The sequence below is a fragment of the Toxoplasma gondii genome, chromosome VIII (genome assembly GCF_000006565.2).
Source record: "Toxoplasma gondii ME49 chromosome VIII, whole genome shotgun sequence".
In the NCBI taxonomy this organism is placed as follows: domain Eukaryota; phylum Apicomplexa; class Conoidasida; order Eucoccidiorida; family Sarcocystidae; genus Toxoplasma; species Toxoplasma gondii.
Window position 1 is genome coordinate 4,611,040 of NC_031476.1, and position 23,425 is coordinate 4,634,464.

The 23,425-nt window shown below is 51.3% G+C and overlaps 4 protein-coding genes across 4 annotated transcripts; 1 reads left to right on the forward strand and 3 right to left on the reverse strand.

Moving 5' to 3' along the window:
* Positions 1–341: 341 nt before the first annotated feature.
* Positions 342–6,821, reverse strand: TGME49_271270 (hypothetical protein). The gene is made up of 10 exons (XM_018781613.1): positions 6,217–6,821; positions 4,643–5,683; positions 4,151–4,226; positions 3,575–3,655; positions 3,311–3,346; positions 2,488–2,898; positions 2,160–2,234; positions 1,695–1,793; positions 905–1,258; positions 342–533 (listed from the first exon to the last, which is right to left on the reverse strand). The coding sequence occupies exons 1-10, from the start codon at positions 6,401–6,403 to the stop codon at positions 350–352; spliced, it is 2,544 nt and encodes an 847-aa protein (XP_018636649.1). The 5' UTR covers positions 6,404–6,821; the 3' UTR covers positions 342–349.
* A 482-nt stretch (positions 6,822–7,303) lies between these two features.
* Positions 7,304–11,531, forward strand: TGME49_271260 (hypothetical protein). The gene is made up of 4 exons (XM_018781612.1): positions 7,304–7,658; positions 7,948–8,148; positions 8,414–10,254; positions 10,726–11,531. The coding sequence occupies exons 2-4, from the start codon at positions 8,122–8,124 to the stop codon at positions 10,793–10,795; spliced, it is 1,938 nt and encodes a 645-aa protein (XP_018636648.1). The 5' UTR covers positions 7,304–7,658; positions 7,948–8,121; the 3' UTR covers positions 10,796–11,531.
* A 222-nt stretch (positions 11,532–11,753) lies between these two features.
* Positions 11,754–13,273, reverse strand: TGME49_271250 (hypothetical protein; the record flags this gene model as incomplete). The annotated part of the gene is made up of 2 exons (XM_002365750.1): positions 11,754–12,177; positions 12,441–13,273. The coding sequence occupies 2 exons, from the start codon at positions 13,271–13,273 to the stop codon at positions 11,754–11,756; spliced, it is 1,257 nt and encodes a 418-aa protein (XP_002365791.1).
* A 2,447-nt stretch (positions 13,274–15,720) lies between these two features.
* TGME49_271240 (hypothetical protein) lies at positions 15,721–23,285 on the reverse strand (the record flags this gene model as incomplete). The annotated part of the gene is made up of 9 exons (XM_018781611.1): positions 21,614–23,285; positions 21,177–21,269; positions 19,838–20,599; positions 19,116–19,204; positions 18,390–18,692; positions 17,563–17,726; positions 16,813–16,981; positions 16,305–16,382; positions 15,721–15,915 (listed from the first exon to the last, which is right to left on the reverse strand). Exons 1-9 carry the CDS (start codon positions 23,232–23,234, stop codon positions 15,721–15,723), a joined length of 3,474 nt encoding a protein of 1,157 aa, XP_018636647.1. The 5' UTR covers positions 23,235–23,285.
* Between the last annotated feature and the right edge of the window lie 140 nt (positions 23,286–23,425).

Here is a 23,425-nt window from a genome sequence, read left to right on the forward strand (position 1 = left end):
TTTGGCTCAGTGGTGCAATCGTGAATTTACGAAAGGCCCTTAGTTCATTTCCCGGCTTTTCTTATCAGCTGCTCTCTTTCGTTGTCGGGGTCCCGCCCTCTCGTTTCTCTTCGGGGCGCATGCCTGGAGCGTTTTGCCTGAAGTCAAGTGCGACGTCTCCCAAGTAGACAGGCCGGGCAGCCTGATGGGCACGTGCCGGCTCTAGACCAGGCTGGGGTTGGCGTCAGACCAGCGTCGTGTCTTGAACGCGGCGACCTATGGGATTAGTGAATTTTAGAGGACGCGAGCAACTTCCAGTGCGCCATCGGGAGCCTCAGTTCTTTAGACATAACTGCCTTAGACAGCCGTGTCACCTGCTTTTGAGAAGATACATCATCCGGCACATGCACAGACAAGCGAGCAGGCCGATAATCATGGCCACCGCAATAGTCACCTGCACAATGACGTTCAGCTTCAAGAGGCTCGTAAGAAAAACGCTCTCTGCCTCGGGAAAATCCGTCAGAAGGACAACGGCCACGCGACGCGTCTCATTCCTGAGAACGAAAAACGCATAGCACAGAATCAAAACATCGGAAAGTTCCCCAGTGGCTTTTCCCGTCAGCCTTTGAGTCCCACGAGAAGTTTCGCGCGAGCTGGAAGACTTAATATCAAACTTTTCTCGGGAAACCTGTGCACTGCACTGCGTTTCTAGGAGACAAGGAATGAATACGCACAACTCGGTGCCACAGATACGTCGCTCTCTGGTTGCGGAAAAAACTTTGACTGCGGGTGTCCGTTTCTCCGGTTGCGGCAAGAAAGAAGCACATCTTCACGCGAGCTCGATTTGGTGTTGCAGAGTAAAGCCTACATTGCGTTTTACTTTTCGCAAACGCCAACTCTCTCTCAGTTGAAGGTTTTTACTAACCTGTAGAAGAAGGTGATTGGGACGTGTTGGAGTTCCCGCGTAAGAGCCTCGGCGTAACCCGCCACGTTGTCGACTTCCGTGTAGTTGAAGCGCATGAGGAATTCAGTGAAAGGGTTCAGGATCAAGAAGTTGTCAGCGGCAAAAGGCTCTTCGTCAGGCAAAAACGATTCCTCTTTGTCATCGGGGCCATTCCGTTTTGGAAGGCTTTTCTCTTCTGGCGGAGAACTATCGCTGTGTCTCTGAACAAAGGCATCGATGTCGGTCGCCCTCGGCACTCGCAGGACGGCTCGATCTAGGAATGCTGCGTTTAGCGGAAGTTGGCCGTATCTCCCAATGCCAAAAACGACAAAATGACTGCATACCCAGTTGCGCACACATAACTCGATTTACTCTTCAGGTAAGTGATGGCACATCTCTCTCCCCCTGTGGCGCGGTGAAAAAATAACAGGGAGCGTATTCATGCCTGAGCTAGCATTCCTGTCTTTTGTGCTTGTAGAAGAAGTGTGGAGGACTGCCCCCCCCAAGAGGTTGCGAACAGACTAACAATAGGCACTGTTTCGCAGACGGGAATCAATACTAACATCTCTACCGTCTATATTGATCGTAATCATCGCAGTCACGCGGTCACTATACTTGTGCAAATGGCACAGGAGAGAAAGCTTGACAAGAGGTCGTTGCGTGTGTTTTACCCCTTAAGTCCATCCTTTCTAGGACCTCAGGACCAACCTAACTGTTATGTTTAGAATTAGTCACACGCAACTGTCACGCTTGGTCAGTCATGGTGACCTACATTCTTTCGCCGGCTCGACTCCTCGAGCGAATACGCGGGAGGATGTTCTCCGGGACAAATGCCTCGGTGTCTGTGACGATCACCGGTGTCCCGGACGGGCTGAATCGGAACAACAGTCCACAAAAATCGTACACCGTCTATTTCCAGAGACGCAGCAAAACGAGGGGATTGTCGGAATATGCTGCACCGTCTACAGATTGTATGATGTGCGCACAGCTGGTCTGTGGCGTGCAACTGCGAGGGGGCCAAGACCCGCTCTATAATTTCTTGATTCAGACGATGTGTGGACAGCATGGCACAGCGGAAGAGGCGACCATGAGCCAGCCAAAAATTCACATTTACACCAGATCACAGTGACCTCTTTTTTGTATGGGGAGTTTCGGCAGCACACCGGCATCCATTCGGTATCATGTGAAAAATGCCTCATTAAGAGTGAGAGCATATTCAAGTGAAAGGCGACCTTACGCAAAATCCATTGCCCTTTCAAGAAGGAGCTCGAGTTCAGGGCGCCGGTCGTTGACCACAACCACTACATCCCTTCTGCAAACATGGGACAGCACCATAAAAAAGGGGTCACAAATTTTTCCGTGCTTGACAAAGCAGACAACCACATTCGCGGGTCGGCGAAAAGCGACGCGTAGGAACGTCTTGAGAAGAATTAGTTTTCAGGGTCAGATGCATAGAAAAGAGACTCCGTTTACCCCTTGTCGCTTCCTTCTCACGCCAGACTGTTTACCACATGCTTTCGCATCCACAGCTGGGCACATCCGCTTTCCGTGAAGCAAGTTCCTACCCGTCGACTGTCTTCACAGGGCTTTCGGGCATCTTTTGCTGCAGCGCCGTGACGAATTCTCGGACCGTGCGAATGACATGAACGTGGTTCCGTCCATCTGAAAGAGTGTCTGCTTGAGCACCATGCTCGACAATCCTGGTGAGGCCGTACGGAATCCACCGGAGCAGCAAATTTTCGATTTCTCTTTTCGAGTCTTCTGTGTCGTTTGCATCCGTTTTCGTAAATGTGCTTGCGGAAGCGCTTGTGATGTTCAGAGAGCTGTCAATCAGTTGGTCCAGATGAGGTAGAAAAAATGGACACTCCCGAGTATCCTTCCCGTTTTCGCCTTTCGGAATCGGCCACTGGAGGGGCCCGACTGAGGTGACTGAACTGGTCTGGAAAAAACCCATGCGCCGTATCGGCGTCTGTGTGCTGGAGAGATACAAGAAACACAGGGCAAACAGCGGACCACATCTGTGATTAAACAAGCATGCAGTGAGGTGTCTAAACAGTCACATTATACAAGATACACAGCGACAGAACGAACTGACCATACCCTTCTTGAAAACGAAAAAGCGCAACTGCAGACCGCCGCAAGACTGCATGCTCCTTTGTGTGTCGCCTCTAACACAATCACATATCTGCCAGTCTGGTATGCTTGAACACGGTGTTTGACCCATGGATACAGTGTTGTGGAACTGCGTGCTTCCAGATGGAGAACACGAAATTGTTGGCATGTCGCCTTGGACTGTCTGCCTACAGATTCAGATCTCATCTGACTCTACGTCCCTGGAGGGCAGTGTCGGCGCCGCCATCTCCTGCTGCAGGTTAGCGCGGGACTTACTATTCTCCAGCAACAACATAAAAGTAAGGCCTCCCCCTGTCAAAGAGACAACACAGGAGAGCGACTAGCGTAATGATGATAACCCGTCGACATACCGAAGAGATCATTTAAAATCTGTTTCACTGAAATTATCAGACAGGGTACCAGTGGAGCGAATGACAAGCATGCCGAAGTTTGCAAAATGCCCAGTAACACTTTGATGAAAGTCTAGCGATCGCTTCTTCCTGCGACACGACCATGCACGCAGTTGTCCGATTGACTTACTCGTCATTGAAAATTTGGGCTGCCGACTCTACAAACGATTCTTGTGGATGCCATCGGACATGAATCACCGGCAGGCGCCCTCTGCAAGTCAACAACATCCGCATGAAAGCATACGCAAACGCATAGGTCAAGGCAATGGACTTCTAGGGAACTCACAGACATCTACGACTCTCGGCTTCTTAGATGACTTTCCATTGAAGGCATCCCTCGAGACCACAGCAGAAAAAGTGGAAGCCGCAGCCGTTCGCCTCTTCAAAAATGTCTATTTTTCAGGTCGTTCAGTAGAGCGTAATCGATAGAAAGCATCACCCCTTCCTGCCCCTCCAGTGCACCGTGGAGCTTCTAAAAAATTTCAAACGCTGCGATGGACCGGCTGGAGAGAGACTCTACGGAAATGGTCAAATGTGTGAAACGATGCTGCTTGATTGGCCAAGTCTTAGGGCTCTGTTCGATAAATGACTCGAAAGTAACTGGATTTCGTACTGGGAAAATGCGGAGCGCAGCAAAGGATGTCAGGGACAATGCAGGTCATGAACGAATTGGATGTGCCCTTTTCAGCTTGTTTATGAACCTCACCCGTTCGCACGCCGTGAAGCGTCTATCGACTCCGCTAGCACCTTGTGGTAAAGCGACACGGTAATATTTCCTGGAACTGGTAGAAGCCACAGCAAGTAAGCGACAACAGAAACAAGAAAGTAACCCTTACACTATTCTGTAAAGCGGAAGACCGGGAATGTCTCGTGAGACAGCGCGAACCCCATTCATCTTGTGAGCAGACGTTGTTCCAAGCTGAGGGGCCAAATAAGTTCAGCTCATCCAGAAGAAAGCGAAACGCAACGATCGACGTGCTCAACTCACTGAGTGTGCATTGCAGGCTGAACTGTTCGACTACGACTGACATGCAGTGGGAGAGTACGTCACACCTGAAAAACTACAAGAGTTCCGCTTTGCGTTTGTTTCCTATGAGAAACACCAAGAAATGGTTTCTCAATGAATCTTCACCGCGCCCTTGTGAATCGCAGCGAACAACGAGACCGGGGTCCGACAGATAAGAGCTGCTGCACTCACCGACGAAGCCGTCTGTTTCAAAGTCGGGCACAGCCATGTCTTGTGGAAAGAGTACAGGCACAGCTCCCAAAGCAGTGTCATCCTCTGCAAGGATGTTCCGTTTTGCAAGCACTGAATCTCTTTCCGAATCAGGACCTTCACCGGTTGTCTCCGTTTCCTGGGCTGAATAGGTCTCGTTGCTGCGTTCTGGTCCCCCTAGCAAGGCTCGGTCCGCGAACTCTCCCGTGGCACTTGAACCGGTGACGTCTTGGCTTTCGTTGAATCCTGGTTTTACTCCGTGACTTTCTTCTTCAGAAGGGCTCTGCTGTGTACCGTACGCAGAGGAGCCTCGTAATGCTTCCCTCCCCACGTCAGGCCATGACAAGCCAGTCTCCTCCGTGCGTGAAGGTAATGTGTCTTGCGAAACAGAGTTGCCACCAGCAGCCTCTGGCACTGGCAAGACCATGGGTTTCGCCGAAGAAAGTCCACCCTCGTCTTGCTTATCTTCGCCTCCCTGCTGGTCGGCAGGAATATCCCCGGAAGCATCAGGTTCACCGTCAACGCCAGCCTCGGGGACCATGTCACTCATTGCTTCTGAAGAAGTGTATGAGTGCGGTTTCCCCAGCAACAGGAGATTTCCATCTCCGTCTTCGCGCAGCTCGGATGCCGTGTTAAATGAACTCCAAGGATCCTCGCGACTGCCCTCACCTGCCACCTGTGTTGAGTCGACATGCTCGTTTTCAGAGTCGTTTCTGAGCTTTAAAAATGAGGGAGAGTGATTTCCTCGCGTGTGTCCTGCAGGTCTAGGGCGAGTTGCCGACGGTTCGGTAGAAGGTGGATTTTGAACAACCGTTTTGTGAGTGTGGGGAAGCCTCCGGAGTCGCGAAGAAACGCGCAGTTGGGGACCTTCTGAAAGCTCATCCCAAGGCCAGCCGTGTGGATATACGACTGACCAGAATCTGCCGTGCTCGTGGCCTTGGTGACCAGCAGGTTGACGGACAGCATGGCTGTCTAACAGCGTGTTCCGGGAAAGGGTTCGGCTAACACCATGAGCCATATACGCTGCAGGTAGACACGTAGAAGCAGAGTAAGCCACTGAAAATGCAACCAATCGATCTGATGTCGTGGTTTCTGAGCTAGTAAGCACGACGACCCCGATACTAAGAGCCCTCTCGAGGTGCACAGCGTGCCGCCCATGCTGTGTTTTCTGAACACATTGCGTGAAAAAACGTGATTTGATTTATACAGGAGAACAGTCATGGATTAGTGGAAAAGGAAGAAGTTGAGACTCCAAGTGTGCGATAACGCCTGTGCAGTAAACCGCAAGGGCCTCCGGCGCTTTACCATCATGCACTGCGATACAAGAGACGTGACTGAAGAGACAGACGCCATTCTCGAATGTTTACAGCTCTATCTAGTACGTCCGCCAGTCATGAAACGATCACCTGACGAAAAGAACAAAGGAGGAAAGGAAGGAAGTTGCGGGACGGCCACGTGATTGCGTAGGACTAGCACAAGACAACGTACATGAATGGTCAACCCAAAATACATCTGTACGAGTCACTCCATTGATGTGAAAACTCCAACAAACTCACTTGGAAGACATGAAGCGGAGAAGGGGGAAGTGGAGACGAGGAATTCGATGGTGACGAGTAGAAGAGTGACCGCTGAAGGCAGGTCTCTTCGAAATTTCGACTCTCCGGCCATTGGCACATGATCAGTCACAAGCACTGATGCCACAGGTAGACCATTTTTGAGCAAAGCCTTCCCCACAATGCCCATGTGGCCTGTGCTAGCACAGTTGAAAATGAGAAACTCCGCACTTGACGCTAATACATCAAAGGCACCGTAAGTTTTCTTCACTACATGACGCCCAGCTTCTTCAGCAAACACGCACAGCTGTCAGGGCTCGGCCCTTGGTTGCCACAGGAGCGACTCTAACCATCTTTAACTTCCACTGGCCGAGTTTCGCCGCAGTTCAAGTCACCACTTCCCCCAAACGCGAAGCCGCTTAATTATTTTCTAAGCCTCCTCAAAATAGTGCCTTCAGCCCCAGTATGTGTCTGGACAAGACACCAACCCTCAACTCAATGTGGCAAACTAGAATATGCCGAATCTGAGAGGCGAGACAAGCGTGCCGACATGAATCCGGCTCAGTTCACGAATTTCCTGGGAGCAGCAACAGACACGGTACAATTACGCTTCTCTTCACGAAACGACCCTGAACCCTGGCGAGAGAGGCAATCGTCCCCGCGAACACTACCTTATTAGCTGGCAGCGTAAGCTAGAGCGGTACTGAAAGAGGTTCGCGTCGCATGCTTCTCTACGTTGGGCCGGCTGGAACCAGCCAAGGTGACCGCCACACGCGCGGACAAGACATCCGCCTGAGGCAAAGAGCGTTGACCAATCCCGTGTGTCGCAAGGTTGACGGGTGTCCGCCGTCGATGCTCGCTTCCTGTAAGAAAATGGCAGCAAAAGGAAACCACCATTCGAGTGCCGCTTCTGTTCTACCCCTTTGTTTAACTAGCTCCTTTCTGCATGTATTAGCTGTGGTAACGCACAGCACGGGGCGCCGCATTTTCCCCAGGAAGAGGCATTTGCCCGGATGCTGCCAGGATTGCGTCCGGACGGGTGCATGACCATCCAGGACCAAGCAGTTCATACTTTCAGTAGAATTCTATTTGTACTGCAAATTCCACCCAAAATATGAAACTTGCGATCGAATTTGCCTAATGGTGAAGTGATAGCTCCGGTGTTTCTAAGACCACGACCCGTCTATACAGCGAGCGCTGTGCAATCCTTCGGGCACGCCATGGTGCCGTTTCATTTGAAGTTGCCTCCTTTTAAATGCAGCATCTCGGACAAGCACTCACGGTTTGAGATTCGGAAAAGGATTGGACTTTCTGCGACGTACGGCTACACAGGTGGCAGAAACCGCCCTCGCTTGCAGTGTGTTGGTGTCTTCATGTGGCGATCGTGGTGGTCGCTGGCATATCTTCACCCCGATTTCGCAAATGTGTCGCCGAAGGACACGAAGGTAAGGTCTCTTGCACCTGTTGAAGGTAGTTTCTCTTTCCATGCTCCGACAGATGCAAAGGCACCCACATGGCTGCATCACCGGTTGTCCGCACACTCCCGTGTTCGTGTCCAGCGTGCTTCCGATGGACGAATCAACTAGCGGATGCCGTTTTGCCCCTCTGATCAGGAAGAAAGGCAGACCGCACCTTCAAGTGACCAAGAGCCTTTCCTGGTATGCAGTTTCGCGGCTGGCTCTTGCTGTTCGATACATGCCTGTTTTCGGCTCTTGTCTGGTTTTCCGTTAGCAGGACAACCCCTCTGGATCGCAAGCCAACGCTGATGCTTGTTTTGAGACAACGAGTTGCAGTTAACTAGACCGCTGATGTTTTTCCCTTGATAACTGCAAACTCGAAAATCACTTTGTCGCTCTGAAGAAGCCTGTAGTCGTCGCTGTCCAGGAAGTCCAAGGCTTAACATCATCGATGCCTCGGCGACCAAAAACTGCGGCCGTAAGTTTTTGTTCGTTTCAGTTTTTCTCGGCAGTACGTTTCTCTGGTCGGTACGCTGCCGCAACGCCTTTTCCCTCTCACAAACGAAGCTGTATACGAAGGAGGGTTATGTGACTGTTTCTACACTATTTGCCATGGGCCGTGCACACGGGGGGAAACCGCTGTGTCGCGGGAGAGGCTTCTTCCGCTTGTTCGCATCCTGCAGCGCGGTATTGTAGAGCCACCTATGGAATGAGAATGTCGGTGTGTGTGGTGCTTTTTCTAGGCACTGGCTGTGAGCGCATGCTCGGTCGAAGATGGTAGCAAACTTAGCAGTCTAACCCGCCTTCCACCGCCAAACGAAGACAGCCACCGCGGCTGCGACAGCAGATCGACTGCCCAAGGCGAGGCCCTGGAAAACAGACAAGTCGAAATGCCAATCGAGATCTGCCCTCCTCACTTGTGGGGGTTGAAGCGAGGTCGGGGAGAGGTCCCTGTCCATGGTGCAGTGCTCAAGGTGGTGGATGGGGTTCAAGTTTCCAAGCGGAGATCTATTTCCCGAAATCATGTGGCCTCGTCAGTGCGTATCGCAAAGCATGAGCAAGAAGCTGAGGCTTCCCCCGTCGTTGTGGACGGCGTGTATCACCATGTGACTCGCCAGGACGCAAAACCATCTCAAATCAGCCGGGCGGACCAGTCCACCGGCGAAACAGACACTGTTTGGACAGGAGGCAAGGAGGAGGCGCGTGCGGTAGATCCCCAAAGCAAGCGTCCTGGCACCGTAGGAGACGGCAGAGAAACATTACGGTTTGGACCTGGCACATTGGTTCAACCCTGGCGTCCAGTCTGTGCCTCTCCAGAAAGCCAAGAGTCTAGTGAGTCCTGTCAGGGAGAGAAATCGGAACAGAGAGCAGCTGCGTTTCCGACCACTCCAGTCTCGCGCTTAGTGTCGCCGCAAAGCGCCTTCCCAGCTGTAACGACTCTCGCCGATGAATGTTACTTCACTTCCGGTGGCGAGGAGACGTTGGCGGACCACTGTTGCACTTCTCAGCTTTTTGTCACCCCCCAGTGGTCCGATAATAGCCAAGAGCTAAGTCACCCTTCTCCACCAGAGGCGGCTGCTGAAACGCAGAAGTCGATATACAACCTCGACAGCCACATGTGCGCAGTGACAGCTGATGAGACCCACGCGTCGCCGTGGGTCTCTCCTCGGGATGCCATGATTTCACCGACAATCACGGGAGACGATGATGTGACGGCAGCCGTTGACGCGGCAAGGGCTGCGACGGCCGCCCTTTTGTCTGACTTGCACACTGGTCTTACTCCTCGTTCTTCCGCTTCTGCTTGTGGAGTGGACATGGAGCCGGTCACCGGAAACTGCATGCCGGGCGCATCTCCCGTCCATGGTTCCTCGTTTGCCTCTGGTATGTCGTGTTCCATGGTCTCTCGGAAGGCTAGAAAGGGAGGTAACAAGAAGGGCGACATCTCTATGGCGGCAGCGGCCGGTCCTCTGTTCGTATGTGGCGTCGCTGGTGGAAAGAGTGCATGCAGCGAGATGTACTACCTACGGAACGCAGCGTTTTGTAGTCACCCGGTCAACCGTCTGTCCACTGGAAGCACAAGTAGTGTTGACAGTATCGCGTCAGAGGGGTGTCCGTGTCGGGTGCGGGGGTGCGTTCACGGCCAGCACTGTGCGGGGCGGTTCGGGGACTTCGATGAGCACAATCAGTATCCGATCGTGCTGCAGCAGTCGTATCTCGCGTCCGCAGTTGCAGCTGGAGAGGCGAACTGCGTTCGGTCCCGCATGTCCCTGCGAAGGAAGAACGGGAAAGAGGAGCAAAAGCCAAAAGCGTCTCCAGTGTGCCAAAAGGGGGGACGAGGCGCAGGGACGCATCACGGGAACAAAGCGACAATGCAGAGCTTCCTAGCCGAGACTCCAAAACCTGGAAGTGGCACGCGCTGCCGACCGGGCCGCCGCAGTATAGCGGCGAAGCCAAGAGGAGACGAAGATTCCCGGGGGATATCCGGGAAACTGGCGAGCGCCAAAAACCAAAAGGCGCAGCAGGAACGCCGGATAATCGTGGAGCGGATCCTAATGACAGCGGAAGAAGAAAAAATATCCCAGTGGTGAGTTGTCGAAGGCCGCCGTGGTTGCTTTCATGCATCAACAGTGTCACGTCATTAAAGCCGCACACGAGGGGCGAAGTTCCAATCAAAGCTTCGCCGACAGTATTCGTAGACCAGTCCAATTCCTCGAGATCCCGGCCGATTTTCTGTCTGAAGTATATTTTGTGTGCTTCGGCCTAAACTGTAGGTCAGCATTAGCATGTTTTTCAAGGAAGTCTCAATGCGAGAAACCGCGGTTGTCCGGCGGGCTGTTATCCGGGCGTCACACCCTAGAACCGCAGACGAGTACGTCATGTAGAAAATGATATTTTGGTTTACTAAAGTGGCCTTCTTATCACGTGGCTTCGGCGGAACGCGGCACCGGCTGGTTGTCTACTATTCGGTTTCCCCGTCACAGCAAAGCCAGTGAACGCCTCATCCACAACAAAGAAACTGAAGTCGACGGGAGGCGCTCGTGTCTTTTCCGTGCAGGTGGCGGGATAACGAAGCAGGTGACAAGCTGGAAGGCGAGGAAAGTGAAGAGGAAGACGACTACTTCTGAGTCGAGTTATCGTGTGCGGGAAAATTGCTGTACAGCTCTTTCTTCTTGCACACCGTTCAGTGCATGTATGTATTCTGTCAGGGAGTTCCTGGCTGTCGAGACCAAGCGCGGAAAGACTTGAGAGCAAGTGGCTTCCACAGCTGTCCAACGGAAGCACTGAGGCAGGCAGTTCAACGTAGAACAGTTTCGACGGGATATTCGAACATAGCTGCTGGCATGTAAGCGTTATTTGTTTCACCAAATCACGGTAATCCTCTAAATTCATGTGTCTCTTTTCTTATTTGACGCCATATTTTGGCAGAGAGCATATCACAGCCCATAGGGGTGTTTCTTCCTCTACCATGTCGGTTTGATCGGAACAGTTTGACAAATCGATATAAAAATCACATATACACGTTGTGCATTTCCAGAGTGTTATAATTCATCCCTTTTTTGTAGAAAGCGCGCCGCGTATTTTCAGTGCAAACCCTTATTTCCGTATCGTATGAGCTGAGTTTCTACCATCAAAACATCCCATTACAGATGTAAGTCGTCGGAGGCAGCGGCGCCGTTTCCATCTTAGCGGCTTCCTTGAACGGGATTTTTTGTGTGGGGCAAGTTTTCAAAAACAATGTAGTGTGTTGTCGCCTCACTTCCGGATCTTGACGTCTTTGACTTGTTTACAAGCGATGCCTTGAGTTTAGGCGGGTGGACAGAAACACTGACGCACACGCGTTTGAAAAGTTTTCGAGATTCGGTATCATGGCTTTTCAGGGTGGACGAGAGCAGGCACGACTCAAAAGTGCTATGCAGCACGTTCTTGCCTACGACGAAAACTGCTAGGGGGAGAAAGTCGCAACATAATCGACCTAAGCAATAAGAGCACCGTTCTCTCTAGCTGCCACAGAGACTGGAAATCTCTTAGACGTGTGGGGAGCGAATGAATGTAACGCGACGCTACAGAGTCTCTGGTTCCTTTCTACGGAAGTCGCACCGACGCGACGGTACTATAGAAACCTCCCTGTTCTTCGCTGCCAGTCAGCCTACACAGACTGACACAAGTGGCTTGGGCATTAAGGAAATCGAAGAGACGGAAATCTCGGAGCAACTGCGTTGCATCGAAGCCTTCACGAGCTTTCCGAATTGCCTCGCGTTTCCTCTCTTGAGCCGAAGCAGAATCCTCGTTTTCAGCGTCAATGCGGGACCGTATGGCCTTTCGGATCTGATACGTTGTGTTCATGACCGTCGCGTGCAGTTTGACTGAAACGTTCGTCCCTTCACTGTCGACGAGGCGTTGGCGATGAAGTTCCTCTACCGTGACGATTCCTGCATCTTTAAATGCCACTATAATCGCTTCGCAAAGGCGGTTCAGTCTGTTGAGCGTTTCCTGATCGGCGTCGTTCCTGGAGGCAGGCAATCGTGCAACAATACGACACACTGAGGCGTACGTACAGAGGAAGGTACACTCCGAGTAAGATGGCACCAATCTTACTAGCATCACAGTAGTCGATTCCTATCAATGTAAATACGACAAGTTATTCAGGGCGAAGAGCGGACCCATGACCGCGTATCCTGCACTGAGTTGTGTACATGCGGATGCTCACACTTTTGTCATTGTGAAGGTATTTGTGAGGTACACTGGAACCGACAGAAACGCGACGCGTACCCGCTATACTGCGTGGTGTACACAACGTGGGTTGCAGACGGGTCGTCGTTCATTATTTCTAGACCCTTGAGGTGCAGCCGCATGGAGCGTGTGTCGACGGCGTCGTAGATTTGCGGTCCAATAGACTCCAGGAGTTGCTGGCACCTTTCTTCACTGTCTCTGGTGGGAAGGTGCAGCATAAGAATGGTGAAGTGCAGGCGATTTGGCTGAGCAAAGAGTGCGTCGTCGAGGTCAGGGTACGCCGCGGTCAGTTGAGCTTTGAAGATGTTGAATCTCTCTCCCAATCGAGGGTCTATGAGGGGGATGCAAATGAAGTGGGTATACCGTCTTGAAGGTTTCTGCTGCTCGAGCAGAATTTCGATTTCCGCCTTCACCGATAGCAGAGAATCGCGATGAGATCCCCGTATGGTTATCTCATCGTCGTTCCCGGATGGCATATGAATGGACACATGAAACTCCTTCTGCAACTCACGCAGTGTACGCCCCTTTTTCCCGACAACACTACAGTGAAGATCACTCGGAATGCTCATTTTCAACGTCCACGAGCTAGATGCATCATCAAAAGTTAACAGACTCGCTTCTTCCTCATCAAAATAACCGTCTTCATCTTCCCAGTGTCTCAAGGGCATTTCTCTGTGTTGTTCCTTCCCAGTGGCAACCCCTTTCCTCTCGCGCCATTTCTGCAAATTTTCGTTCTGATCCCAGACGGGCAGGTCAAACAAGTCACGCGACTCATCGTCAACCACAATTTGCCGGTACGTGCACCCAGCGACTTTTGCTTGTCGACACTGGGGTCTCAAAAAAGCCTCCGGCAGTTCCTCAAAGTCGCCCATTCTTCACGTAAGAAGAAAAAAACGACGAAAAGGGCCGCATCAGGGTAAGGCGGACGTGTTCCGTCTTGACGATGGATAAAAACACTCGCGCCAAGCGGGTCGTCAGAACACTCTTTCCAAAGTAAGGCTCCCGTCCTACGAAGGCAGTTGAGTATATACTAAACCGGAAAAGGTCAAACGAAGACACAAGTATTAACCAGAGAGGGAGGCAGAGGTATCACTGCATGTAATGATACTTTGAACCTCTTGTGGTTGGACGGAGCAGCGGAGTGAATCGCTCGGCTCCATATAACGATGAGAGGCACGTCAACTACACCTACACACTGAGGTCAAAATGACTTCAATTAATGTTTAAACGCTCGTTTAGGTGCACAACCGTCATGGGCATCAATACCGCCTCAAGGTTTCGCTTGGGGAACGCGTTCCATGCGGTTCATCACGACTCGTCAGGGCATCCGGCTCATCGACGTTTTTGAGGCGCATCTGCCTGGTCCATGAAGAAAACAGAAAGCAGCCAGCAAAACCTTGACAAGAAAGAGAACAAGACGGAAGCGTGTCGAAGTTTCTTTCCCTTTTTCACCAAGAGGCTTCGAAACTCGCCTGTGGTCGCAATCACTTGTCTCGTGTGTGCATGCATGCACAAGCAGTTTCTGCCTCAGTCTCCACACGTAGAGTTCCAGAGACTGCAGGGTCTTTAGTCCCGCACTGGTGTGGCTCGGAAGAAGGCAGATCCTGCATTAACAATGACTCCATCCTTCTCGAAGAAACCGCTGAGAAGAAAAACTTCCTCGCAGGCGGTACAGGGCATTTTCGGAACAGCCCTACCAGCTTCTCTGTCTCTCGCTCTCAACGCTAAGGATCGGCTTTGCTCCCAAGCGAACTCCACGTCAGAGAGATTGAGTGCTATTTTCTGAGACTTTGGGTGTGCGATGTGCAGATAACCTGGATGTGGATGATCAAGGATGACAGTTTTTTTCGGCAGTCGACAAAAGCGCTTTGGCAAAACAATGGAACACAGCACACAGTGTCTTCAGCGGTACTGCTTCACTTGGTTGTCTTATCACAGTACGTTGAGTTTTTTGTCGGGGAAGAAACGACTGAGAGAAAGTGAAGTTCGCACCTTGTTTCTCGCCCCCCAGTCCTGGGACTCCCCACGGTGACTTGCGGGTTTCTACGCTGACAGAGTGCTGGCGTTACGTTTACAGCAAACCAGCGTGGCGTTTGATTCTAAACACAGACGCGTTAGTGCCATTGCTTCTTCCCTAGAGTACCAAAACTGCAGGGATTGGGGTAAAGGTGCGTTCGAATCAGAACGTACACAAAGTAGTGCTTTTTGTGTTCAATGTGCGTCTGATGTAGACCGTAGATGTAGTAGTTTTCCTTATACTCGAGACTACCACGAACCAGGGAATGAGTTTATAAGCGGTATCGATAGTCGTGCAGAAAACGTAGGACACAAAAGGAGCTAACGGTGGTTTCACAAGTGATCTGCACGCACCTTCCAGAGAGAGAGTCTACGAGTTATGTGGATGTAGGGTGAAAACCAGTCGATATTTTCTACGGGCAAATCGTGGCCCGCGAAGCATGTGCGGCGCCCGTAGCAGTCCTGCTCCTTCCGGAAGACTTTGCTTTTTTATTCTACCCGGAGATGAGGATCTCTGGAGACCGCTCTTAGTCGCTTACATTTTCTCGTGAATAAATTGCTGGTTTGCCCACGTATATGTGCGCGAATTTCATGGTCATGTCTTTTCCAGCTTGTGTGGAAGTAGCACGCTGTCTCGGGCTCCATCCTCCCCCTTTCTTGTTCTCAAATCGACTATCCAAACGCGAAACGTGGAGTTCCGAGATTGGGCGCATTTCCACGAGAAAGCAACGCAGTGGAACCGGATGGTCGAAAGCTTTTCCCTGCAGGTTTCTCGATCTTCTCTCTGTGTTTCAGGTGTGCCGAACAAACAGTCGAAGACGAAAAACCGTAGCAAAAAAAGACGGAATTCCGCACGCCGCGGTAGGAAACACCCAAACCGCGAAGACAACAATCTGGTCAACAAAGAAGACAGACAAATCTGGGACAGATACGAAAAAACGAAAGAAGGGTTTGCCCCCAACGGTAACCAGACGTTGAGAGATGAGTCTCCTGGAACCGCGCGCAACACTGACGGTATTCCAGCAGAGAGAGAACGGACAATATAGAGAAACGGAAAATAGTTTAGAATAACGTGGTTTACAAGCAATGTGGAAACAGATTTATATTCGACAACTTAGGAGGCTCTTCATCGGTCTGCGTCCAATCTAGGCGAGTGCATTCTTTATATGTATATTTATACATATGTATATACGTAAATTCGCACCTGTAATGAGTAATATATATATATATATATAGTGTTGTGTCGAGGCTACATTGCCCCGCATAATGTGTTGAGGGGTCTGTGTGCGGGTGTGCTACTGTATCACGGCGCTGCAGTTGTTTTAAGTGACTGGGATGTATTCGTTTTCTGCCGATGTCGTCTTTCCACTCGCTCAGCGATTTCCTGGTCCAGTTCGTCTTCTAACTTTGGAAGTTCTGAGTCGTTTGGCAACTCCACCGCGCCTAGACTTTCGTCATCTTCTCTTCCCAACGCATCTGCAATCGAGGGCGCGTATGCCTGTTGTCGCACACGCAACAAAGTCGACAAGAAGCCACAGGCTCAGAAGATTGCATTCGAACTTTCCATCCTCCTGCTGCTTCTCTACCTAGATGATGAACGCTAGCAAGTGCCCAAGATGTTTCTTAAGAACGAGACCGGCGACAGCTCCCGCCCCAAAGAAAGAAGGGATGTCAAATTCTTAGTCCCCTGTGAGTGCTTCGCTCTCCACACAACTCATTCGCTTTTTCACAAGCTCGCCTGTCCTAGAAGCGAAGCAGGCCAGGCGTTTATCAAGGAGCCCGGTAAAACGGGATTTCTACAGCGGCTGTCTAGAGGATCGACTCACAGGAAAGAGAAAGGAAAGCACGAGCAACCACGAAATCTAGAAAACAAGTTAGATCTCTTACCCCTCGCTCTTTCCCTTGACCGCCTTCGCCCGTTGGCAGACCATCCTCCAAATCCACGCCGAGTCGAGAGCACAGAAACTGCAGACCCAAAGACGAGCACTTGAAACTCGGAGACGAGGATGTCGATGCGGCGTGCCACAAACGCCTTCAAACAACCTCGCATACGAAGCGAAAGTGAGACGGCCACTGTGCATGCTTCATACAATAATGATTGCACTAGAAAAGGTAAACCGATACATGCGTACTAAAATGAAAGACATGCATGTAGATGCATACACGTACACACGTTTTTGTACGCATGCCACCTTATCTCTTTCTCGCTGACATCAAGAACTTGAAAGTTCGTTTTGCAGTCATCTCTTCATCCGGAACGGGGCTGCCACGTTCCCCTTTTCTGCCCTGATGCACGAATATAGATGAAGATGTATAAGTACATTTATACTCATACTTTCAGTCCTAAGTCACGTCTTCGGTGAATGTGTCTCTCAGTCCGTGCCGCCTTTCTCACCTCCAGTTCTCTCATTTTCTTCCAGCTTTTGATTTGGAACTTGCGAACGCTGAGGCCCAACAAGAGGTGGGCGGCGACGGGCTCATCGCAACATCCCAGTGCCGCGAAATTACGAAGGACTGTGAAAAGATCTGGCGACGAAAGAAGTCCGACGCGGCGAGCGAGTTCTCTGAACCAGACGGGTGTACATACACACAAGAACATTGAGCAGTCGCCAATGCAGAAACAAACGAGAAAGAAACTCACCGCTTCAGATCATATCTGTCAGTGCCCCCTTCTGTCGCACTAGAGACATGAACGGCATTCCAAAAATTAGCAGACACAAAACAGGTTTAAATCCAACCAAGACTTAAAATCCTCGCTCCTCCACACATCAGCCAGGTCATACGCAAACTAATTCAATTATGTCACTTCCCAGGCCGCTAGAGATATGGATTGGCACCCCTGAGCCGATCCTTTCCATACAACTCCGAAAACGAAAACTGTCCATCTTGCGCTACCCTTGCGATTCCTAGACGCGTTCTTTTCCAGTCGAGCAAACACAGCCAAAGGTCACTGTCTTTCAATGATAGGGCAGGTGTCGCATGCACCCATTCACGCAGAAGACCGTGCAAACCCAACTCGTTACGGTGGAACAGAAAACCTGTACCAAGGCGGCTTTTTCTAGTCTGTTCCGTGCGAAGCCAGAGACCGACGCTAGTAGAAAATAATCTTCAGACATGAAACTGCGACACGCCACTTCCGGCGTACATGCAAAGACCCTGTGAAGGCAGGACGTCGAGGGAAATGAGAGAGTGGAAAATTCTCGCCAGCTGCTTCGCTGTTGCTTGCTCCTGCGTAGCGGAGGTTCGTGCGCCTGCCGTAGTCCGCTCAGCTCTTTCCTCTGTCCCGCTATGGGAAATCGTGTGGCCATTCTGTTTGTTCACAGAGACGGAAAGGAAGAAAAAATCCGTTCGCAAAAGTCAGTCTGAACGCGGCGATGTACAGTCTCCAGGAGTTTCACGTACAAGGGCCGACAGCGACACCCATGCCTAGGAACCACACATGCTCTCGTTAGTGACTCGCCCAACATCACGCCATTCCTCCAGTTTCTATTTTCGCTGGAGTCCGCGAAGAAACGACGGAATTCGAACGGCCAGTCCAGCGTATCTCATACACCAAATTCACGTCCATCTCAGAAACGAAGAGATCACGTCGTCAAGAGTGCTGATCAGACTCGGTGAGGCACCTTTCCGCCGGAACAAAAGCAGCAGGAACCGGCAGTGGCTTTCTTTACCCAAGACGAATTCGACTGTGCAAGCTCAGGTACTCGAACCCGTTTTGAGAGACACGAACCTGTCCCATGCGGTTTGTGCAAATTTCGTCCACGTCACCGCTTCGCCAGTTTAGATCGGAAATGCTTTTCCGTCAGGGGTCGCATGCAGACAACACACGCGTTTACTAAAGAGTAGAGCTAGGGCACACTCTGTTCGCTGCAAAAACCAGAGGTGTGTTGAATTCCTTCACGAGAGATGCAACAAAGAAAAGTCGTTTTCTTGCGTTCAGTCTCGCCTCTGCAGAGTCCCCTTTCAACTCACAGCGGTTGCCAGTCGCCGCAGGAAAAGGGAAGCGCATGCAACGGCGTAGCCTTGAGCGGTTTCTCGGTCGGAATAGACTTCGAGCATCTTCACGACGACAGCCAGAGCAGAGTTTGACAAAGCAGTCAATCGAGGGTAGTCCCTCTGGGGATGCCTCTCCTGTCGCAATGTTTCTCGCTCTTCTGTTTCTACAGCTTCCAGAGAACTGAAGAGACACTCAAACACCCGAGATATATACGCTTCCACTTGCTCGGGAGACAGGAGGGGAAGATGGCTTCCCTGCGTATCGGGGTGGCTTTCTACCTGCAGAGAGAAACGCACCGACGTCAAAGGAGGGGTCTGAAGGACGATAAGGAGGATAGCAAGCATCTAACGTGTTGCGGTTTCCCTGTGCATGTTCGTGTGTGAGGGTTTTGCTCTTACGACCACCGTATCCAATAAAAAGTATTTCCGTTACATAGCTACACATATACTTGTAAATGTATATAACGAGAGAGAGAGGGGTACATAGATTGTCATACATAGGTATCAAGGTGCTTATATAGATACATTGAAACGTACACAGGTACATAGGTAGGTCAATAGACAGATAGATCAGTGCAAATGTGACGTCGAGAACAGGCTGGACAAAGTTCACTGTGGTGGAAAGCTCATGTTTCCTTGTTGTCACACCCTATGTACGCTAAGAGCCTTTCTCCGAAAACGATCAAATGCACCCGCACTCACTTCCTCACGATTTGTCTCGAAGTCTTCGCTCTGCTTTAAGTGCTTTCCCAGCTCCAGAAGCACGCCCGGCAAATACTCGGGCTCGAGCGCTGCTCAGCAAAGGAACCGGCAGGAGCGAGCACGACAGCGAAATAGATTGGGACGAGAGAAACTTTCACATTCAGCCTTTTTATTTGCTTCTGTAGAAAGCGACGGCAGACGCCGAGAACTGCGACACTTCAAATGCTGTGTCGTGTAAGACCGAAATGGAAAAAGCATTCACTACACAGAGCCGCAACTACATGGGTTATTACCAACCCCTATCTAGAGTTGCAAAACCAAGCACTGCTTGCAGTGAATACCTCGTCCTCAATCGAGCAACCTGTGTTCCAGGGAGAACCACAGGTGTCTGGCTGGCTACCACGCTTCCTTTTAAAACATGTCTGGGGGCCAGACATAAGACACGGGTGCTAAAGAATGCTCCCTAAGGCGGTATATTTTCCGTCGACCGTCGATTTGTTATTTCATCAGCTAAACATGTTTTGATATCAGCCCATACACAGCAATCAGCCTGGTGTCCAGCGGTGTATACACACGTATTTGAGACACCGAACAGGAGTGCAGTTTACAAATAGCCACGCGGAAGGCTTCCGTGCGTGTTGCACGAAGCTGTGTGTTCCTACACAAGATTATAGACCGGCATCTTTCCTTACAGATACAGAGACACCCCATCTCTCGCTCACCTTCGAGCTTCTTAGTGACGAGCTCGTGGATCCAAAGCCCTCGCGCTGGGTCCCGTGGAAAGCGTATGAGTGCGGCAACAAGATCGTGAGGCTCCGCATTGGTCACTGCCAGCCTCAGTGCGTTGTAGAATTCCAAATTCAAAATGTTTGGGTCCAAACGAAGCCTCTCTGCACCCGGAGTTCTCTCAATGCAAGAGGCCGTAGGTCCGCCTCGCCCCTCCCCGTCGCCGTCCTGCGAACTGCGCTGAGGCCCGGTCGCATGTGTGCGGCTGCTGTCGAGTTCAGACGAAGCATCGATCCTTTGTTCTAGCAGTGTGTCCGTATCAATTGAAGACGAGTCCAATAAATCGGTATTGCTGTGTGTCGTTTCAGACGCTTCTTTTGCATGCATCTCGATCCGGCCTGGCTCTGACGTGCCTAGACCGGCGTCACCAGCAGTGCTTTTCACGTCTGTAGCGTCCTGAAAAGTCCAGAAGCTCTGCGGCGGCGCCTGAAGTCCGTTTTTCGAAGCCCCAGATGGAGGCTGAGCCACTAAGGTGTTTGTTTGCCTCGCTGTGTCTGAGACAGCCTCGTTTTGCTTCACTGTTCGGCCCATATAGTTGAAACGGGATGCGTTGGGCCTTAGCGCGTCCCCTTGTACCAGCTGCAAGAAGGAGCCTAAATGTTCAGAAAAAGAATTTCTGGCACCGCGACTCTCTCCTCGAGCACCTCTGGAAGGACTGGGTGAGACACCGGCCTGGCTCGGTGATTGTCGCCGGCAATCTGGAGGAAAAATAGAAATCCACGTGTTCAACAGTCAACCTCGAGAGACCGACTCCGCACGTTTTTCGCAGATATTATTTCAGAGCGTTCTCTGACGGAGGGAGCCTGACGTAATCTCCGATGTACATCGTCACAGATGACTCCATAAGCTTCTAGAGCGCCCGAGGGCAACCCAAGTTCCCTCAAAGGGGTCCTAGGTTTGCGTCGCCAAGTCCCTTGTCTCACTCCAACAAGCATTACAGAGCATCACGTTCACAACACATCTGACACATTCACGCTTGTTAGTCTGGAACCGTGCGTCTGTTGTGCCGCATCCACTCTCGGTTGCACCGACGAAGACCACAATCTTGGGCCCCAGTGGGAGGGTCGACAGAGACCTCCTTCAACCTCGTGGTCACACAGTTCAGCATCAATCGAGATGCATGTGAGAATCGCTGGTCTAGCTATGATTCGTATTATCCTGAAGCCGACTGTGTAAGGAATGCAAGGAAGTCAGATGCTCTACTAAGCAATATAAAACTCAACCAGACATCCCGCAGGGGATCCAATTACCCTGCGCACGTCTTCTGACATTTACCTTCCAGTCGACTAACGGCTGGTCCGACTGTGTCGGCAGACACAGATCCGGAACGGTGACTGAAGGATTCCTCCAAAAGCGCTAGGAACTCCGCTGCAGCGTGGCGCATAAGACACAAAAGGACTCAGATATTCGACGTGAATATTGCCAAAACATCAAAACAATCACAGTTTACTCAACTGTGGGATGGCCGTCAGCCTTAGCTATAATCCACGACATGCAATCAAAGACCCCATTCACAGAAATCAAGACCAGTGGGATTTGAATTCGTGACGTGTGACCACGAATTACGCACAGAAACCTGTCCAGTCAACGCTCCTCAACGACAGTTCCCGCCCTTCACGTCGCAGTCGAGATGGCGGGTTCAGAGAGAAAGACACACAAAACATAGATCTGGGTGTGTAAACGCACGTGGTGAGAGCTTGTATTCAACGTACCTTCAGTCGGCATCATTTGACAAAGGAGACGGTGGATGACAAGCGAAGCGGCTCCCCTCAGGACATTCTTTCCGACCGACGCTTCGAGAGGTTCTGTGTTGTCTGCTTCCGGAGCATAACTCGAAAACGCCGTGCCCGTGAAGATGTGCTCCGCGTCGTCAGCTTCTTTCAACGATTGGAGAACGTACAGAAACGCTTCTCTGTGACCTATGGCGGCCAAGCTCTCGAGACACCGCAGGGTGTGTTCTTCAGACACCTGCTGCCGGTGCCAGTCTCTCAGGCGAAGGGAATGAGATGAAGGGAACAGCTCCGTTACAATATCTGCTATAGCGGTCCAATTTGGAGCAGCCGAGAATCTGTAGAACTCCAAGAGACCAATCTTGTCTTGGACTGTCATCGCGCGTATTTGCGAGGGTAGAACAGAAGAAACCACATCGTCGAGAAAGTCGTCTGCCATCTCGGCGGCCGCTAAAGACGACCGCGTTCGCTCAATGTCCGCTGGTTTGTAGTAAGAAATGTTGTTCAGAATCGCCTTCACAAGAAGCTGATGAAGTCTGGTAGACGGCGGGGGCCGCTCATGAGGCGCACACTGCCGATCCAGCCTGGCAAAGGTGTGGAGAAGCAGAGGTAATTCTGCTAAGGGAAGTTCTCGCAGTCGCTGTACATAGAGGCTCCGGAGCTCGGAGAGCACATCATGGTCAAAGAAAAGCATCCTAGGTAATGCATGCGTACAAATCAGTGACTCCGAAAGTGTCTGATGAGGAAGATGCGACTGCAGCTTGTCACAGATTCGCGAGAGAACCGCCACATCGCTGACCTTCAGTTCGCCGAACGCCCAGATGACCTGCGTCAAGTCGAGGCTGGAGAATGTGTCAACATTGTCCAAAAGTTCACGGAAGATACCCCCAAACAGCGCATAATGGAAGATCCCTAATCTCCCGTAAGACCATGCGAGCATTGCAATGCCGCGCGGTCCCATCTCGTGGAGACGGCGTGAGGCCTCCCCGCCGAGAACGTCCATAAAGTCACATTCTCTGATATTCATCCGCGCAAACGCCTGAGCGGCAACAGCAATGTCCGAAGGGCGGCATTGGGAGACTTGTCGCCCGATCGCTTTCGCAAGGCAACTAAACAATTGCTCGTCACGATATCTGGCCTTCGCGTACGCATTCACTATTGCAACGAGCTCCCTGACCCGGAAACCGCACACGAGGTCGGTGACCGCTGTAGTGCATCTTCGCCAGAAATTGGGGTTCTTCAGTCGAAGCCGGCCTGCGACAACTACAGTGTCCACTAGTTCACTCGCGGACTGGTGGTGGATGGGAACATTCACAAACGTAAGGGGGACACGACTTGGATGCGTGCTCTGTTCATACTCATCATACTCGCTCAATCGTACTCGTTTCTTCGCGAAACACCGGCAAGCCGACATTAAGTGGGGTCCACGTAGATGCGGCACTATAGCTGGCTGGTCAAAAGGAGACCGTGAAACCTGCGTCGGAAACAGCTTCGCCTGAAGTCTTTGTCCACATTCTCCCGCGACATTCTGCCTACCAGGATGTTTCACCAGCGCATTGCGGCCCCGACAGCGGAGACCGATCAGAATCGGTAGCGGGATCATCCTCGTTAGACACGAGGACCTCACTGCAAAAAACACATACTGCTAGACCTTCAAGATGTAAATGGGAGGCAGAAATACCGGGTCTGTTGATTAGTCGGTCGCTAAATGCTTCAATTTTTCAACTATGCGTCTCGTGTGAAAACTTGAGTGTCTCCAAACGCATGCGCTGGTGGCCTCTCGCTGTCAGGAGA

Coding starts and splice junctions, on each gene's coding strand:
- TGME49_271270 (XM_018781613.1), bottom strand. CDS start 6,403: ATGGGCATTGTGGGGAAGGCTTTGCTCAAAAATGGTCTACCTGTGGCA. Junction 1,794..2,159: donor GAAAGGGCAATGGATTTTGC/GTAAGGTCGCCT, acceptor GTTCCGATTCAG/CCCGTCCGGGACACCGGTGA. Junction 534..904: donor CCAATCACCTTCTTCTACAG/GTTAGTAAAAAC, acceptor TTTCGTTCTCAG/GAATGAGACGCGTCGCGTGG.
- TGME49_271260 (XM_018781612.1), top strand. CDS start 8,122: ATGCCTCGGCGACCAAAAACTGCGGCC. Junction 8,149..8,413: donor GGCGACCAAAAACTGCGGCC/GTAAGTTTTTGT, acceptor TGCTTTTTCTAG/GCACTGGCTGTGAGCGCATG. Junction 10,255..10,725: donor GAAGAAAAAATATCCCAGTG/GTGAGTTGTCGA, acceptor TTTTCCGTGCAG/GTGGCGGGATAACGAAGCAG.